Below are 19,350 nucleotides of genomic sequence, written 5' to 3'. Positions count from 1 at the left end.
TGACATGGTGAACTGTCTACAATATTAACTGGTTGCTGCTGAACTCCCTACAGTATAACTTGCAATATAATAGAAATCTGTAATGGAGTAAGTCATGAACTAGATGAATGCTCTATTAGGGTGACTGTTCTATTAGAGTATCTTGACCTCGCATTTGCTACACGGAGTTGGCTTTGGAAGCATAACTCAATGGTTTATAATCTGATTGTTCTGTACTACTGCAAGGACTTTCTACGATGACTATTCCAGCTACATACCCATTTTCAGCTCACTGCTCTAGCGGTTTGCCTGGTAGTCATGAAAATTATTGGTATTTTTATTCACGAATCTCGATCGTGCAATTGTTACACACCTTCGTTTTCATGTCATATCTCCATGATCTTTATTTTGATTGCTTTCAAACGACTAATAGGCACTCCTACAATGGTTGATCTATCCACAAAACGATTTTCAACTCATTCCATAAAGCGGTTTACCCTGTACGCGTGACAACATATCGATCTTGTTTTGCACGAATAATTGGTTATCAATCCTTAACCATTCATCGGATTTACACCACAACTGATAATAGGATTAGCCTTTGGACCGCCTTTCTGTGTGCCAAATTGAAAGGTGATCGGAGTACGCATTTGCGTTTTATAGCAATTTTTACAAGTGTGTGAAAACACGAAAAAGAAGGGAAAAAAGCGAAGAAAATTACCCGAAACTTTGGCTGCTCATAACTTGGAAATGGCTTGTGCGCTTTCCTTCAAATTTGGAATGTTGACTCCCCTAGCTGACGGGTAACCCTGCAGCTAATTTGGTTCCAATCAGACAGGGGTAGTGGAGCAGGCCAAAGAGTGAGGGGGCCAGGCCAGCTGTAAGTTGAAGACCAAAAAAAAACGTCACAGTCAGCTGACAATAGCTGCTCTCCACAAATTATACCTCCTTATCAAGACTCATGGTAGTGAGTCACGCGGCCAAGAAACTACAAAGCGCACGCCCAATTAAAAGACGCGCTGCCACTACTGTGAGTTGTTTACATGTAGGGCCGGTTTTGCAATATTAGTCCTAGATTATGCAACATCTCTCGTATTCCCAGAGAGTTAGCAAGGAAACAATTGCTTCAGCGATTGTCAGTTACTCTCTGGCGATATAGTGCCAAAATGATCCTGAGGCGTTATGGCTTATGCCCAGAAGATGGCATAGACTTGTTGAACTAAGTTATTATTTAAGGTTGTTTTGTAGTTAAGGTAGCTAGTTTTGTAGTTGAAGTACTTAGTTTGGTAGTTAAGCTAGTTAGAATTTTGTATAGCATATTTGTTTTTTGAATGAGTTTTACCATTGGACATCTCTCAATAGATATGTATTGCGTTACGTGATAAAAAAATCTTAAGGAGTCGTCATCATCATCATCATAGTTTTCTTGCGACCTCGCTAAAATAAAAAAGTATAACCATCGCAAAATAAAAAATTGGCGTATTTCACTTTATTTCTCTACCTTATGTTACAACTACTGTCACGTTATACCAGTCAACATAGCCCTGTTTGTATGGTCCATCTAGCACTGACATTATTCAATCCTGGTTTGCCTATACGCGTATTTTCTTCAATCAAACCTCTAATCCCTACAATAACTTTTAAAGACACGACATGGACACAAACTCTAATGCCTGATAAACAAGCTGTGACAACGTGCTGAACTGTAAGTTCCCTAGGGATGGCGTTTTAAGCAGAAATCTTTTTAAATTCGATTTAGTGCCACTAGTCAGGTTCACTATGTACTTTTGTTCAAAGTTTATGGAGATTAGCAAACCTATACGTTTTTAGAAAGCTTAGAGCATGAGGAATCTGAAAATCAATGTTTACATTTGCACATATTCCTGCAAGGTCAGCATTTTTAAAATTTCAAAATGGCAGCCAATAAAGTAAGAAATTCCCGATATATCAATTTTAATTTGACATAAAAGTTCATTAATAAACTCAACAAATTCTCTGGTGACATTTTTACATCTCTATTTATTAGAGGTGATAGTTAATCATGAATAATTAGAAGTTTTTACAAATGGAATAGAAGAGCATCCATTATGCTGCAATAACTCAAGAATAGTTCTAAGCAAAAAGAATTGTGGAATATTCCAGATTAATTTAATGAGATCTTTGTATAACTGGAGCAAAGTATAAGTTTGGCTTTCACTGAAACAGTTCAAGCCAGAAAAAAATTGAGTTACTCTAATAGAGCAGTCACATACTCTAATAAAGCAGTCAACTTTGAGTCCATATTGCTAATGTAGCAGTCACTTTTATGAAACTCCTAGCTAGTGTGCTTATGTTAGGCATAAATTTCAGGAGATTAGCTAATACTAGGTTTGAAAGAATAATCGTCATTTGCCTAAAATATTCTCTCTTAAAAGGAACTTTGTTAATTAGCAATTGGCAACTATGACTTCACCCTGACCAGATCCAAGAGCACTTTTGCACGTACCAGTTGGTGGCATGCATTGACACAGTTTACTATGTCAAATATAACTGCTCAAAATTTATGGGCCTACATAATTATTATTAGAAAGCTTAGAGCATGGAGATCAATGCTTACATTTATACAGATACCTACATGTTAGTTAATTAGCAGTTTGAAAATAGCAGTCCATATGGTGCAAATTTCTCCATATATCAGCCTCTTATTGACAGAGAATTGTAACAAACACTATTTCTATGTTCTCACACCCATATAGAATCCATTAATAGCCTCTAAAATGCTAAGTAACTTAAAAGCAATTTATTTGGCAAATAGTTATTGCATGAAACAAAGTGAATATGTGAATTATTTACATTGAGATGTAGAGTACAGCTATGTATAAAGACATCACGGCTATGTACGTATGTACATATACATGTATTTATGTCTATTACAGTTAATTCAAAGATATGAACCTTATGTCTATTACAGTTAATTCAAAGATATGAACCTAACAATGATCAGCACTGTCACTGTTGTCATTTTTGATGTATTATACAGTACGATAGTACTATATATATATTAGGGATCATGCAGAATTGAGCTTTTCTAGTTCAAAATATCACCCTAAAACCATTCTCAATTTCCCTTCATGACAGCTTTGCAACATTGGCTAGGCATAGCCAAGCTCAAAAATGTCTTTAGACTAATCCCAAACTCTTCCAACAAAATTTCTGTAGCATTTTAAAATTTTTCTATTCAACAGAATTTTACGCTGACTGACTGACATCCAAGCATAATTTGACATATTGGCTTGATTTTGCCAACTGTAGATGTACAATACATACATCATGGGCTTGCCTTTGTCCTCCTTTGTATTCCAGTTCTCTTCACTGACAATGCAAGGTGTCAATTTACGTTACATAACGTGATACAGCTTAACTGTGGCTGTGTTAGCTTATTGCCGGTATTTTCCATAGCAATATGATTGATAGTGGAGACACTTCTCACGCTGTTCTTTGTTTGCAATGCTGTGTAACGTGAAAAGCATAGCTGAAAATGAAGCATAATGGCTACCTCCCTTTTTGCTACATAATTGATAGTTGGGACATGTGTCCAGGTGTATAGTTTTCCAAGTGCCCTTCTTCCTTTGATGCAGTATATGTGCAAGTTCACCAGTCATAATTATGTTAGTCCTACATTTAATCCCTATATTTCAGTCTATACAGTAGTGAACAAGAGATGTTACCTATATGCTGCAGTGGACATTTAATCCCTAATTTAGTCATTTATAGACTGAATGAAGTATAGGGATTAATTGTCCACTAGTATATCTGCAGATGTATAGGCAACCTTTCTTCTTTCACTACTTTTTAGCAATTCCCTTGTTTCTCTACTTTTTTGATTATAATCCAACTTTAAAATTTTTCATTTTTCCTTCTACTTGTATGTATATATAAATCTCCGTCACTTGTGCATCTGTACCACACAAACACAGTTCTGTGCAAGGTAAATAATTGCAATAACACCAGCATTTTAGCATGGAGCAGTTACTTGTAAGCCTGTCATTAAAAGCATCTTGGCTAGATCTTTGTCATCTTCTGGATAAGAATCACTCCATCGACAATTGTAATATTTGGATTATTTTAAAGATGGTAATCATTCTGTCACCAGAAAGAAAATTTACATTGGGTTAACAGTTAGGTAACAGTGGATACTAATTTTCAAGATCATGTATCAATTTTAACTTGTTGGTGCATGTCTATCTGGTGCATAAAATTGCTCTTGGTGATCATGGTGAATTCATTGCTTATGTAAAAAGGAAACTTCCCTTTTAGGAGAGAGCTAATTCCAATTACTTTTAAAATGAAAATTCTTTCAAAATTCATCTAGTGCTAATTATGCTAAACATATGTAAGCACATTAGCAAAAAAATGGGCTCAAAAGTTGACTGCCTTTAAGCGACTGCTCTATTAGAGTATCTAAAATTTCAGCTTTTCTAGGTTTGAACTGTTTTAGTAGAAGTCATATTATACTTTACACTAGTTATACTTTGCACCAGTTATACTCCAAATAATCCAGAATATTCATTAATTCTTTTCACTATAAATTATTCCTGAATTATTGCAGTATAATAGATGTTCTTCTATTCCCTTTGTAAAAACTTTCAATTGTTCATGATTAACTGTCTCACCTCTAATGAAAAGAGGTGTAAAAATGTCACCAGAGAATTTGTTGAGTTCATTTATTAAACTTTTATGTCAAATTTAACTTGATATATTAGAGTTTTCTTATTTTATTAGCTGTCACTTTGAAATTTAAAAAATGCTGACCTTGCAGGAATCTGTGCAAATGTAAACATTAATTTTGAGATTCCTCATGCTCTAAACTTTCCAAAAATGTATAGGTTTGCTAATCTCCATAAACTTTGAGCGGAAGTGTATTTTTTGACATAGTGAACCTGACTACACACCCCATGCGAGCGTTTATAAATCGCCAGTTGTCTTATGGTGTGAAGAACAAAATCACTAGCGAAGGTGCTTTAAGCATACTCTTCAATTCTCTATTTATATGTAATTTTTGATAGATTAACCACAAAGGCCGGTAAGGTGAATACAAAAGGTAACAAGCCTTTAGGGGTTACCACCTCTATGTAGTGTGTACCATGTAGCTTATGTTGTGGCTTTCATTAAGTATTATGCACACACAAATGGTGCAACAAAATTTTGTAATGGGTTGCTTGGATGTGGTTGGTGGTGTTGTGGCTCGAATGTGGTTCGTGTTTTGCCAGTGACCATGTATGAGTTGGGGTTGTTCCACACAACTTACACAATATGTGACCCGGTCTGCGAAAAGGGCTCTTATAGCCTTTCCAATTATCCATGTTTGGCTAATCATAACTCCTAATCTACTAAAGCTATCACCATGTAATTACACCCACAGCTACTGCCAGGTTAGGGTTGATGAGTGACCAAATTGTAGGCTTGTACCATATTCACCAGTCAAGTTATGGGTTACCATATATATGCAATTGGAAAGGCTATAAGAGCCCTTTTCGCAGACCGGGTCACATATTCAAATTTCATGATTGCCATGAAAATTTCTTGCCATATGGTAAACATACAACAATGTGTAACAACGTTAATCAACATCACATCAAGACTTGACTAAAAATAGTTCCAACAATAGTGATGATTTCTTGTATGTCAGGATGACGATACTGAGACCTGTAAAAGAATAAGCAGGTACTGAAGTTAACCTTAAATTAAACACTCATGCAACTGACCTGGAACATCGGTCGCAACACCAAAAACATTTGTTTTGATATCTGATGGCACAATCCCGCAGGCACTGAATTAAAAGAGAATGTACAAAAAATCAATATACCCGGCTGTATCAATAATAGCATGGATAATCAAAATGAACAAAAATTATATCCCAGGCTAAGTGAATGAATAACATAACTGTTGGGTAAGCATGTCAAACCTGAACATTAGGACATTAGTCCAGAGCTTATGATAACGTCCGGACACCGGACAAAATCCGGTCAAATTGCATAGATGTCTGACCATAATGCAATTTGTCCGGACACGGTGTCCCATCAAAGCATAAAGAAGGAGCCTAAGGGCTGAGCTGGCATGCTATCAACAATAACATTCACTTGGTTGCCAGGAGATAGTATACATTCTTACAACCCAAGGGAGTGACCATAAATGTACCATTGCCAACCCACTGGTGTACTTTAACCACATAACAGCTGCAGTAAGGCATGTGATGTCTTACCACTATAATGTTTATTTGCTATGCTACAGTAGACATGTTGGGCATTCATCTCATGTCCAGTCAATTTTGGCAATTGTCCGGCCGATTTTGGTTTGTCAGGACATTGTGGCAGGACAACAGAGAATTCTTATCATAAGCTCTGTTAGTCAAACAAAAGTACGCTATCACAACTTGGTCATAATACAATGTTTGTACCACTGGACTTCACACTGGTTGCCCAAAAATTGTTCCACTCCGGGACAACAGCATAATTATGAAACAAATAGTTACTGCAACACAGAAGGCTTACTGTTGCACTGTCTACACTGATATACCATTATTTAAAAACATAACAGGTGGGCATTAAATACAATACACTTAACATCTGGGTACTAGGAAAAAATCACTAACATCACAACATGTAAACTGACCTGGAAATTAACACCCTTGATGCCACTACAGTCCACACTGGATATTTGTTTGAACCCATCAACACTATGCCCAATATATCTGAGTAGACTGACCTGCAAATTCACATCACTAGTATACAGTGATAATTGATAACTACAAAAACAACAATTGCAATAATACAATTCTTCTGTACATCAACTGACCTGAAATTCATGACACTCGATACCAAGACCTGTAAAAGAATAAGCAGGCACTGAAGTCAACCTTAAATTAAACACACATGCAAACTGACCTGGAACATAGGTCGCAACACCAAAGACACCTGTTTCGATATCTGATGAAACAATCCAGCAGGCACTGAATTAAAAAGAGAATGTGCAAAAAATCAATATGCCAAGCTGTACCAATAAAGGATGGATAATTAAAATGAACTAAAAAATATATATCCCATATGCAGGTTAAGTGAGTAACATAACTGTTGGGTAAGCATGTAAACCAGAACATTAGGTCATCAGCCAAACAAAAGTACGCTATCACAAACTGGTCACTGATAATTGATAACTACAAAAAGAACAATTGCAATAATACAATTCCTCTTAACGTTAACTGACTTGAAATTCATGACACCTATATCTTTGTTCTTGCATGGTCTCAACTTACATATGTACCATGATCACATTCAACTGCTAGTGGATAAACCAGTATGACCATATGGCCTGCAAAAACCAACAAGCAGGTATTAAATACAAAACACCTAAAACTTGGAATATGAAAAATATTATATAAGCATTATTCCACACTGATATAGTAATAGATTATAGGATGTTGTGGAACTTGCCTAAACGTGTAAACTTGAACATGAGGACAACTGCATAATCTGGACACTTGGAATTGTCTAATATCTGATGAACAAGTTGGTACTAATGACATTCACTTCAACATTTTATCCCAGCTGGGGGAATCTCTTGTAACTGAGTAAAAAGGTGTTTATTTTCCACCTGCAACCAAAGTTCTACATTTCTGTGGTTGAGTGTACATAAACTGACCTGGAAAATCAGTATGCAATAGGGGTACGGAAATGGTTCCTTTCCTTCTGTTGTGACATTACTTACAGCTGACTGGTAAATGATCATCGATGTCCCCGTGGACCCCAACAATGAGTATATCAATAACTTCACAATTTGGAATGAATTTTCTTTCAACATGTGGTGGAATGAAGTTCCTTTCAACATATGGTGGACAGGTCAAAAACCCTATTGCACAAACACGGTGAATCAGTGTGTGGCGATGTGACATGTTGTACAAACTTCACTCCTCGTTTCGTTAGCATTCAAGACTGGTATGTCATAGAGTACCTCAGTATTCTTGACTCTTACTTCTTCAACCGTTGCTCAAGCGATATAGCTAGGGGCATTAACTAGCATTATCTACAACTACTGTATTATGTTGCTGATATGTACATCCAGGCCAAGAATAAAGGTGAAAGTGGTAGTAAGGCTCAATCCTATTATTCTGCTGAACAGGCAAGGGAGTCTGAGACTCTGGGAGAATGCTCCCTCAGGAAAGTATAAGTACTACAACTTTTTTGTTTTAATTGCTTCATCAAGTATAAAAATTTCAGTCAAAAGGTGATGATCGAGGTTCTGGTCTTATGCACTGGTTGGAGTGGTTGTATCGATACTGCACTGTGACATCTTTGAGGGGTTAGTGCTGGCATTGTCCATGGCAACACTATTCCATCTCCCCGAGTCTTGATGATTGAGTCCTCCATTCCTTTCTCTGCTGCTCCAATCCTGAAGTTGTGACCACAGTCAAAAGGTGATGATCGAGGCTCTGGTCTTGCTTCTATACTTACTGCAACACCCTTGAGGGGTTAGTACTGGCATTGTCCATCGCAATACTGTTCCATCTCCCATATACAAGTCTTGATGGTTGAGTCCTCTATTCCTTTCTCTGCTGCTCTAATCCTGAAGTTGTGACCAAAATATTAAAAAATGGTTATAACATAATAAATGATTATGATGATAACAATTACAATTGTGACTGGATTTGCAAAAAGGTACCTTTTCCACACATTTTTTCATGCCACCAAACAAAATATCATAACTGCTGTCTTCTTATATTGATTAAGTTATCTTTGCATCAAAATGTTGCCAGATAATGCAGCTACACTCATGGAAATTTCAGATGATTACATGCAACAATTATAAAGTTATGAAGTTGTAAATTTCAAATAATTGGTAAAATTTTGTGTGTGAAAAAGGTACCTTTTTGCAAATCCAGTCACAAATGTATTTATAGCTGTGTAGCAACTGTGAACTAATTAGGCACTTGCAAGTTTAATTAGGTGTCTGAAGTATTTAACATGCACAGATATGAGATATATTCGTCACATGTAGGCAGTAAAGATAGATTTACTCTAATAGAACAGTCATACTACACCGTACATTCATACTTCCGAATTTACGGTGTTATGAAACAATTATTATTATGTATGGATTTTACTGACTCTCGAAGATAATATTTTGCATTAGTGTTAATTACTCATTTCCAAAAAATGACCTTTTAAACCAAATGTAGAGTCTATCACTGACAATAATGAGTGATATCCACCCCAAAAACACCTTCGCTGTAAAGAAGGCGTGCCCAAGAAACTACAAGTACCTGGAACCCAATGTAAAAAAACAAAAAGAAAACACAGCTCAGCCAAAGTGAAAAGTAACTGGTAACTTAAAGAGCTGATATCTGAAGTGGTCAAGAATACAATTACTAAAGTTTAATCCATGCAAGAACACCTTGGCTATGATACAGGTGTGTACATGAAAGTAACTGGCAACTGAAATGGCTGATATCTGAAGCGGCCAAGAATGAATGGTCATATACAACTAATTCAAAAATTTAACACTGAACCTTTATAATTCAGCTGTGTTCTTTATTCACTCTTGCTGCATCGTAAAGTAATTTCTTTTAACTCTAATTGGCTGATAATTTGGCCGCCTTTTTTAATAGTAAGTATAATAGAGCAAAAAAAAAGGCGGCCAAATTATCAGCCAATTAAAGTTAAAAGAAATTACTTTACGATGCAGCAAGAGTGAATATAGAACACAGTTGAGTTATAATGGTTCAGTGTTAAAGTTTTGAATTAGTTGTATATGACCATTCATTCTTGGCCGCTTCAGATATCAGCCATTTCAGTTGCCAGTTACTTTCATGTACACACCTGTTTTATAGCCAAGGTGTTCTTGCATGGATTAAATTTTAGTAATTGTATTCTTGGCCGCTTCAGATATCAGCTCTTTAAGTTACCGGTTACTTTTCACTTCAGCTGAGCTGTTTTTTCTTTTTGATTTTTTACGTTGGGTTCCAGGTACTTGTAGGTCTTGGGCACGCCTTTTTTACAGCGAAGGTGTTTTTGGGGTGAATTTATAACTACACATACGTAGCTAAGTAATTTGCTGCACTGCTTCTCTGAATACTGTGACTGCTCTATTTTAGTATCTAGGTCCTGACTGTTCTATTAGAGTATCTCAATCTTTTCTTGCAAACAGTGTCCCAAAAAAGTGGGGGGGCCATGGCCCCCCTGGCCCCCCGTCTCCACCACCTATGCAATCAGATAAGGTGTCACCGAGATACAAAGGTGTGAAAATTACGTTTTCTTCCTGTCTATATACCCACGGTGTGGCTCGCCGGCTTCTTGGGCCGCAAAACGCACGATAATAAAATCACACTGAAGGAAGTTCAGCTATAAACAAGTCATGCATCCTGTAGAGAGTTCAGCTATAAACAAGCCACTCTTCACAGAATTCAGCTACAAACAAGTCACTGTGTAGAAAATTCATGCAGCAACCAAAAACCACCCTGTAAAGAATTTAGCTATGCAAACAAGTTACTCTATAGAGAGATCAGCTAGAAACAAGAGAGAGTTCACAGCTATAAGACGTCACCTTGTAGAGAGTTCAGCTATAAACAATTCACCCTGCAGGGAATTCAGCTACAAACAAATCACACTGTGGAGAGTTCAGCTAGAAACAAATCACCCTGTAGAGAGATCAGCTAGAATAAGTTACCTTGTATGAACATAGGGAGTTCAGCTATACAAGAAACCACCCTGTAGAGAGTTCAGCTGCAAACAAATCATCCCATGTAGAGATTTTGACTACAAACAAATCACCCTGTAGAGAGAAACAAGTTACAGAGACCAGCTTAAAAAAGTCACCTTGTAGAGAGTTCAGCTACAAACAGATCACCATGTAGAGAGTTCAAGTAGAAACAAGTCATGCTATTGAGAGATCAGCTAGAAGAAGTCACTTTGTAGAGAGTTTAGCTACAAAAAAAACTACCCTGTGGAGAGTTAAGCTATGAGCAGATCACCCTGGAGAGGAAACAAGTTACAAACAAGTCACCCTGTAGAGAGATTAGCTAGAAGAAGTCACCTTGTAGAGAGTTCAGAGACAAAGAAACTACCCTGTAAAGAGTTCAGCTACTAACAAATCACACCCTGCAGAGGGTTCAGCTACAAACAAATTAGTTCAGCTACAAAAAACCACCCTGTAGAGAGTTCAGCTACAAAAAAAATCACATTGTAGCTACAAACAAATTACCGAGCAGGAATTTTGACTACAAACAAATCACCTTGTAGAGAGTTCAGCTACAAACCCTAAGAGAGTTCAGCTACAACCAATTCACCCTGTAGAGAGATCAGCTAGAAACAAGTTGCAGAAATCAACTAGAAAACATCACCTTGTAGAGAGTTCAGCTACAAATAAACCACCCTGTAGAGAGTTCAGCTACAAAGGAACCATTCTGTACAGAGTTCAGCTAGAAACAAGTCACCCTATAGGGGGATCAGCTAGAAACTAGTCACCCTGTAGAGAGTTCAGCTATGAAAGATCACCCTAGAAAGAGCTCAGCTTGAAACTAGTCACCCAGTAAAGAGATCAGCTAGAAACAAGTAACCCTGTAGAGAGATCAGCTAGAAAACATAACTGGGGTGCGCAGCACCATTTCTTTCTTTTGATGCGGTATGCGTGGATAGCAGGTGTGCTTTTAAACAGTTCTTGATTCGTAAGTCTGTGTAACAGGTTAACAAGTCTGACAACAAAGCTAAAGGATATTTCACTTTTCAGACAATAGTTGACATAGCTGGGGTGTGCAATGCCATTTCTTTCTTTTGATACAGTATATGCATGGGTTCACCAGTCCTAACCCAACATTTATTATATACAAAAAAGGTTACAAACAAGTTTGCAAAAAATTGAAATTTACAACTAGAGTAGGGACTATAGCACATCGATAAAAACTACTGAGACAAGCTGGAGTAGTGCATGATATTAAATCACAGTAAAACTGTTATATCCCTACTGTGCTCAAGATACCATAATGGAAATGCACCATAGGAATATAATGCTTCTTATTGCTTCACTTGGATTCTATATCATGTACCAAAAAAAGTACTCCACATTCCAAATTTCAGTAAATTTGTGTCAAGCATTCCCGAGATAGTTATGAAACTTCAAAAATTGGCTTAGTTTCTTCTCTTTTTTTTTGCTCTTTGTTTTCATCTTTTTGCACACTTACAAAAATTGCCATAAACACGAATGAAATATCCGATTGCTTTGAAATTTGGCACACAGAAGGAAGATATAAAGGTGGATGTTGGTATCAAGTTTGGCTGGAATATGATAACTAGTTATTAGTGATTATTCATGAAAAATAACAGGAATATGTCAAGTTTTCATGCCTACAGGGTAAATTGCCTATGGGAAGAAGTTGAAATTCGGTACATTGATAGGGTAACCATGGAACCTCAAACCTTTTGTGATTTGAAAGAAATTGAGTTAACAACCATGAAGATACAATGAAACAACCAACCATGTGTGCAACAATTATGTGGTCGAGATTAGCTAATTTAGATAATAAAATACTTGCCACACCTACCACACAAAACACTCAGTGGAATGATTTTAAAATCAGTGTACATACGGATTGATCACCTTAAAAAGACTCTTCAATAGTTTAGAAGAATCAGACTTAAAGCCACAGAGTTATAACATAAAATCCAACTCAGTGTAGTAAGTACGAGATTGAGATACTTTAATAGAGCAGTCACCATAGATATCAGCTAGAAACAAGTAATCCGTATAGAGATCAGCTACAAACAAATCAGCCTACAGAAATATTTGATGGAAACAAATCACCATGTAGAGAGATCAGCTATAAACAAGTCACCCAGTAGAGAATTTAACTAGAAATAAGTCACTCTGTATAGAGTTCAGCTAGATACAAATCACCCTGTAGAGAGATGAGCTAGAAAAAAGTTACCCTGTATAGAGATCAGCTGGAAACAAATTACCCTGTAGGAAGATCAGTTTGATCAAGTCACCCTGCAGAGAATTCAACTACATTTCAAATCACCCTGTAGAGAATTTATCTAGAAACACGTCACCCTGTAAAGAACTCAACTACTACAAACAATGAGAGTTCAGCTACAGTTCAGTTATGTATGTAAGAAGTCACCTTATTATCTACATGATAATCATTTACTTTATTCACTGTTAGATATGCAAATATTAATTTAATCAGACAAAAAGTTATACACACAATTAATTGCTTCTTTTGTATAACAATTCCTGTAGTAAAGAAAATAAAACAAGTTAAAAGGAAGCACCTAAGGAAGTTTATGGCTGGCTTTGTGGCTTGCAATGCAAAAAGAAGTGATATCTAACCCAAACAACCAAGCTGTAAAAAATCAGTGCGGCCCCCCAAAAGGCCAGGGTGAAAAGAATTTTGAAATTAAAAAATGGTGGCCAAGAAATGGCTGTGATGGTAGGTTAATGGTAAAATATTTAATAATGACAATTCAGGTGAATTTGGTGTCAAATCCTGGAAGGAAGCAACTCAAATTCACCTGAAGTGCTGCCATTAAAGTTTTTGCCATTAACATACCATCACAGCCATTTCTTGGCTACCACTTTGGATTCCAGTGCAATGTGCGTCATTCTACTTGTGATGCAATAAGGAGCAAACTGATATCTACGGTTTTACCATAACACTAAGTTGTAAGGACAAAACTAGCTGTACATGTGTAAGTAATTTTTTGGTAGGGAACACACAACTCCTTTGCATACCTTCATAAAATTATCCGTAACTTGATTTTGGTTGTTCTTATCACCTTACAACAAGTTCTATTCAATTTACCATCAATTTTCCTTCAGCCCATATTCAACTCACATAAGTAAACCCACAATCAAATCAATCACATGGCTAGAATTTGGAAACACAGAGACATGACTTGCTGTATTCATCGGTTTATAACAAGTAAGCTGCTGTGGTTGCAGTGTTAATTTGTCCTTCTTTAAGTAAGCATGCATTTCCAAAAAAGTTCTCTGCTTGTTTAGGTGGTATAGTATGTTTTATTTTCATCTCTAGATAGGCCTGTGTCAAATATGCCAGCATGATAAAAAGCATAATAGGCTGGAGTTCTATGCCAGTTTTATGCTAGCATATTAAGTGGATATTTCAAACTATGGGGCTTAATTCTGGGAAATAGATTGATACTCCCTATTAGAGCAGTCAGTGGAAACTGTAAACTGAAATACATCACTCAAATGAATTGTACTTTGCTCCTTAGATTCATACTCTCTAATAGAACAGTCACTTTGTAGTGAAATATGCTAATAAAACATTCACTGATTAAAATGATCCAAGGTAATTGTAAGAGATGTTGCTAACCTAGGAGCATAATGCAAGCATAATGGGAACACTGAAGAGCATAATAGGTGAAAATTTTGGGAAATTCCTGAAAGCATTATGGGCAAAATTTTGAGCTTACTGTATTTAGAATAGAATAGAATAATTTCACATTGCCTTATGTCTATCGTCCACTTGACACTTCATGTTGCAATCTGGTGTGCTTCTCCCCTTCTATCTGATTTCTACATAGTTCGTGCAATATTATGGGACAGAAAAGACCAAACCTTCATGCTCCCTACTATAGAGTACTACTGTACTGTATGATAATGAATTATATATACCTACAGGATGGTAAAACACCTCTTAATTTAGCTGCTGGAAGAAAGTACACACAACTGAAGCATGAAATGGTTAAACAAAGTAATGAAAAGGTATCTGTCTATAAAAGTATTTGTATAGCTGTATGTGTTGCATATTTTGAAGTTGGAAGTGAGAATACATCTTTAAATTGTTGCTGAAGATTTTGTAATCCAGTTTTACAACAATATAGTAAACAAAATTTTCTATATAATATTATGACCTACTGAGCAAAAGCCCAATTTTCTTGAACTTCATTTTATGACTTCCTTGTTTAGAGGAAAGACTAATGGGCTGTATTAGTATAGGGAAAACAAAACAATCAATGTGGCTATACTGAAAGCAAAACTAATTAAAGGCACTCATTTAATTAATCATAAGTGACAAGAGCAATAGGCTATGGTTGTATCATTATGTTCAGCATGAACTCAGGAATTTATCAAGGTACAGTTTTGGCCTATATTCAGCAATGGTTTCAAGCAAGAAGGTTGTTCTAGCTTAGAAACAGCAGCAATATGATAGAGAATAAAATCCAAAAAGAGGTGAATTTAGGTTATATCAATTTGAGTTAATTTTTACTGTTTAAAGTTGAATGAAGTGATAATAATGCGCATGTTTTTTTTGTAACATGTGTTTTGTGTCACAAATAGTTTTGTATGTACAAAACAATTTTATGTTACATTTTGCTATAATGTGTGCAGAAACAAATGATTGCTAGACTTCAAAAAAGTCTTCAAAAGGCTAAGGCACAGGTTGGAAAAGTACCTGTGAGGTTCATTAAGATCCTTTTTACTGGTTCTGGTGCAGCTGGTAAAACTAGTTTTAGCAATCTTTTAATGCAGAAAGCAATCAACAAGCTACACCACAGCACTAATGTGGTTCAAGCTAAACATGCTATATCAGTGAAAAAAGCCTTTGTTGTTGGTTCAAAAGAAAGAGATTCTGAAATGAAACATACAGTTTGGCTTGAAATGGATAGTGAATCTGAAATAACTTATTTAAGACAAGTGTTGCTACAATCAAACAAGTCACTACTAGTACAAGAGAGACATTCACCAATTAATCAGCAGCTACAAAGTCCTAAACAGGAAAATTCTGGTAGAAGCTACACAAAACCTGAGGAAGGACAACCACTGTCAGACATTCAAACTACCAAATCAAAATCTGCATCAGCACCACGAACACAGTCTGTGAGCAAACGTGTTGCTAATATTTTTACCCAGGCACCTAAAGTTAAAACTAAAACTTTAGGAACATTTGACAACTTAGTAACAAGTGCTTTTGTGGCTAGTTCTTCCCATGATGCATTGGATGAACTTCTCCATCATCCTGGAGAAGTGTTTAATATTATTACTCTACTGGACACGGGAGGACAACCTGAATATATACACCTACTACCAACAGTCAATATTCACCCAATGGTGACTTTTGTGGTACACAATTTATCCAAGAGCCTTGAAGACCAAGTGTTGGTGGAGTACAGTGAACATGGTAAACATTTGTTTGAACCTTATCATTTGAGGTACTCCAACTTTGACATGATCAAGTTCCTTATGTCCTCAATAAATGATTCTTTGGAAAGACCAGCATGTCAAGTTCCACAGTTGGTCAAAATTCCTGGCAAGAATACCAATTCCTATCTTTGTTGTGTGGGAACTCATGCAGACATAGTCACTTCAGAAATCACACACAATACCAATTGCAAACTAACTGCAATGGTTGAAAAACTTGACTGCAAAGCAGCAGTATGGTTGAACCAAGATGGCAGTGTTTTGTTCCCAGTAGACAACACCACTGCTGGTGATAGTAAAAAAGAGGATTTGAATTCAAAATATATTCGTAACAAGATAGACACAATAGCTTCAGACAAAGATGTGTTTGAGCTACCAATCACATGGATGTTACTGGAGCTTGAGATACGCAGAGTTTGTTCCAGCAATAATAAAGCTTATATATCATTTCAAGATTGTGTTTCCATTGCTGTAAAAAGCAACTTGATCAATGATGTTGAACACGTTAGAAGTGCTTTACTATACTACCACCTGTTGGGAATTTTGTTGTATTATCCTGAAGTGCCTGGTTTGTGTGATTATGTGATTGTTGATCACCAGTGGCTTTTTGACAGACTTAGCAGCATAGTGCAATTTACTTTCAAGGATAGTTCTAATTTACATGCTACATACAAATTAAAATATAATGGGATTCTTTGTAAAGAATTGATAGAGCAGTTAAAGTGGGAAGAAGAAGAGCTCAAGGAAGAATATTTTATATCTCTTTTAGTGGAGATGAAAATAATAGCTGCAATACAAAGAGAAGATGGTAGTGGAGAGGACTACTTCATTCCCTATGTACTACCAACTCACAGTAGTCAGTCACAAGGTGATGGTATACTATCCCAATATGGCTACCTTCAAGGTGAACCACTTTTAATTCAGTTCATATCCAACCTCCTACCAAGAGGATTTTTCTGTTGCTTAGTAGTCCAACTATTGCAACATCTACCAAATGGTTGGAGGCACCTTTTAACACAAAAGGATACTCTGCACAGTTACAGTAACTTGATTACATTTCGTTTGCCTAGTGCATATTCTTTTTCATTAATGGACAGACTGTCATATTTGGAGGTCCAAATCAGACACCAGGAAACTAACTATTATCAGCAATATCCTGTGCATCTCATTGTGCAGGATGTGCTTGGAAGTGCCTTGGAAAGTGTTTGTGAACAATTAAGTTACAGTCATGGAAGACTCCAATATGGTTTTCATTGTCAATGTGGAGAGATGAGGGAAGAACACATTGCAACACTTACTAGATTGACTCCTCCTTTTGACTATGCAATGTGTAGATATGGAAGCATCAATGATACTAAACTGAAATGCGGTCATACAGTTTGGCTAACAGAGGTGAATTATTGTGAATGTAGCTACTTATAGATAAGACACGCAGCAGTGTATGATATGGTTGCAGTACATCACAAATGTTGAGTATTTGTCAAAATATCAAACAAATTTAGATTAAAACACTCCCTCCATGTAGTCAAACTTAATAAACAATAACTCATTGTAACAAATCTCTTTTAACGACACAGTACTACAAAGTACAAATACAACTTAACCACCTAAATTTATACCAAAAGTTCAGTTTTGACCTTGCGACCTTTGTGACACACTGTTATATTGTTCCTAAATCATTGTTTATTGTTAATCAGAGTAGAAATCAGGTTACAGTCAGGCCTCTACACAAATACAATTTACACGCCTGTGTAACATGGTTGTGGTCATATATAAATGGATCATTATGCTCTGGATTTTTTTTGTCATAAGAAATGTAACATCCCAAATGTTAGTTAAATCCATGCCTTCAAAGTTTAGTCTTCGTGCATTTTTCTTATCTTTTTTCTTCGTAAAAAGTCAAAGTAACTTGCACTTGTATTTCCTACAGTAATAGGTGTAGTGCAATTTGAAGTATATTAAACACTTATGAGTTATAAATTTTGCATAATATGAATATGCAATCTAAATGTGACCGGATTTCATATAACCCGACTTCCACACACACAAAATCAAACTTACGTTTTAACTAGAAATAGATTGCTGGTCTAATACACTATCATATTCCACTCTGTATTTCCTTCAGGACTGACAAGTCTGGTTTCTGCAGCAGCTTTCTTCCAACCCTGTCAAAGCCACGAGTGGAAGATTGGCACCATTAAATGGCCATGGCTTTGTTGTAATGGTGTATAGTGAGCTGGGACTTCACAGAGAGCTCGCCAATAGTGTTCTCAATCAATTTGGAGTGATTGAGGGCCACGGAGGGCCCAAACTTGGCCTCTGGATTCCATTCGTTTTCTTACTCCATTTTATACTCCTATATTAAGCCCATCTGCCACCCCCACCCACCGCCCTTATTACTACCACTTGTGATATCATTACCTGCTTGAAAAAAGCTGCCCAAAACAGGGCATATTTTGAGTATCAGAAATGTATACACCCACACAACGATAGTTAGTAAATAGATGAATAATTGATGCAAAGTTTGTTTGCACAGCTGTAGGCACTGGGAAGTTACTACACAAAGATTACTTAAAATCGCCATATCTCCTAACTAAGCTTTGTGCGTCGAAGCCAGGTTTTGTCAAAGTCAGTCACAGATAATGTACTCGTAACATATTGTACACAATTTTCAGTGCTGTGTTAATAATTGTCATGCTAATTGAACAAACATTCTAAGAGAGTCACTTTCATTTTCTTTTGAAAAGGCATACTGTATAATTATCAAGCTACACACCTTCTTTAAAAGAATGTAAATCCAGTTGATCATCAAGGAGTGATAGTTAGAAAATGAACCATGTGTAACAAGCAGATAATCAAGACATTCTAATCAAACAGGCACACAGTGTAAGATAACTATGAAATACCATCAGTGAAAATCACCAAGTAGTGGGCATGCTTTAAATTGGAAAATCAACCATAATTATGAGCATATTTGCAACATACAATATTTGTGACCGGGCTTGTGAAAACAGGGCATGTGGGTACAAACTACACCCCATCACTCTACAGGTCATATCTCAGTACTGGCAAAGTATATTTTCCATTCTGTAATTTGCATCATGATGCCAATTAAATGCTTACTAAGAGTGGAAAATTGCAATGCCATAGCATAATGGTACAAAAAGTTATGAGTGATGA

At 36.4% G+C, this 19,350-nt stretch overlaps 2 protein-coding genes across 2 annotated transcripts in view; both read left to right on the top strand.

Moving 5' to 3' along the window:
- Window positions 1-19,350, top strand: part of LOC136259448 (ankyrin-1-like) — a 455,130-nt gene that overhangs the window by 192,616 nt on the left and 243,164 nt on the right. The window lies entirely within an intron of this gene.
- LOC136257637 (uncharacterized) overlaps window positions 1-19,350 on the top strand; it is a 97,777-nt gene that overhangs the window by 61,332 nt on the left and 17,095 nt on the right. Inside the window, exons 4-5 of the mRNA XM_066050889.1 lie at window positions 14,650-14,733; window positions 15,361-17,562. Coding sequence (XP_065906961.1) covers window positions 14,710-14,733; window positions 15,361-17,562 — 2,226 coding nt within the window. The 5' untranslated portion in view covers window positions 14,650-14,709. The remainder of the gene's footprint in view (window positions 1-14,649; window positions 14,734-15,360; window positions 17,563-19,350) is intronic.

Source organism: Dysidea avara, chromosome 6, assembly GCF_963678975.1.
Source record: "Dysidea avara chromosome 6, odDysAvar1.4, whole genome shotgun sequence".
In the NCBI taxonomy this organism is placed as follows: Eukaryota; Metazoa; Porifera; class Demospongiae; order Dictyoceratida; family Dysideidae; genus Dysidea; species Dysidea avara.
The sequence above is the reverse complement of the archived record's forward strand: the minus strand, read 5'-3'. Positions and strand labels throughout refer to the sequence as shown.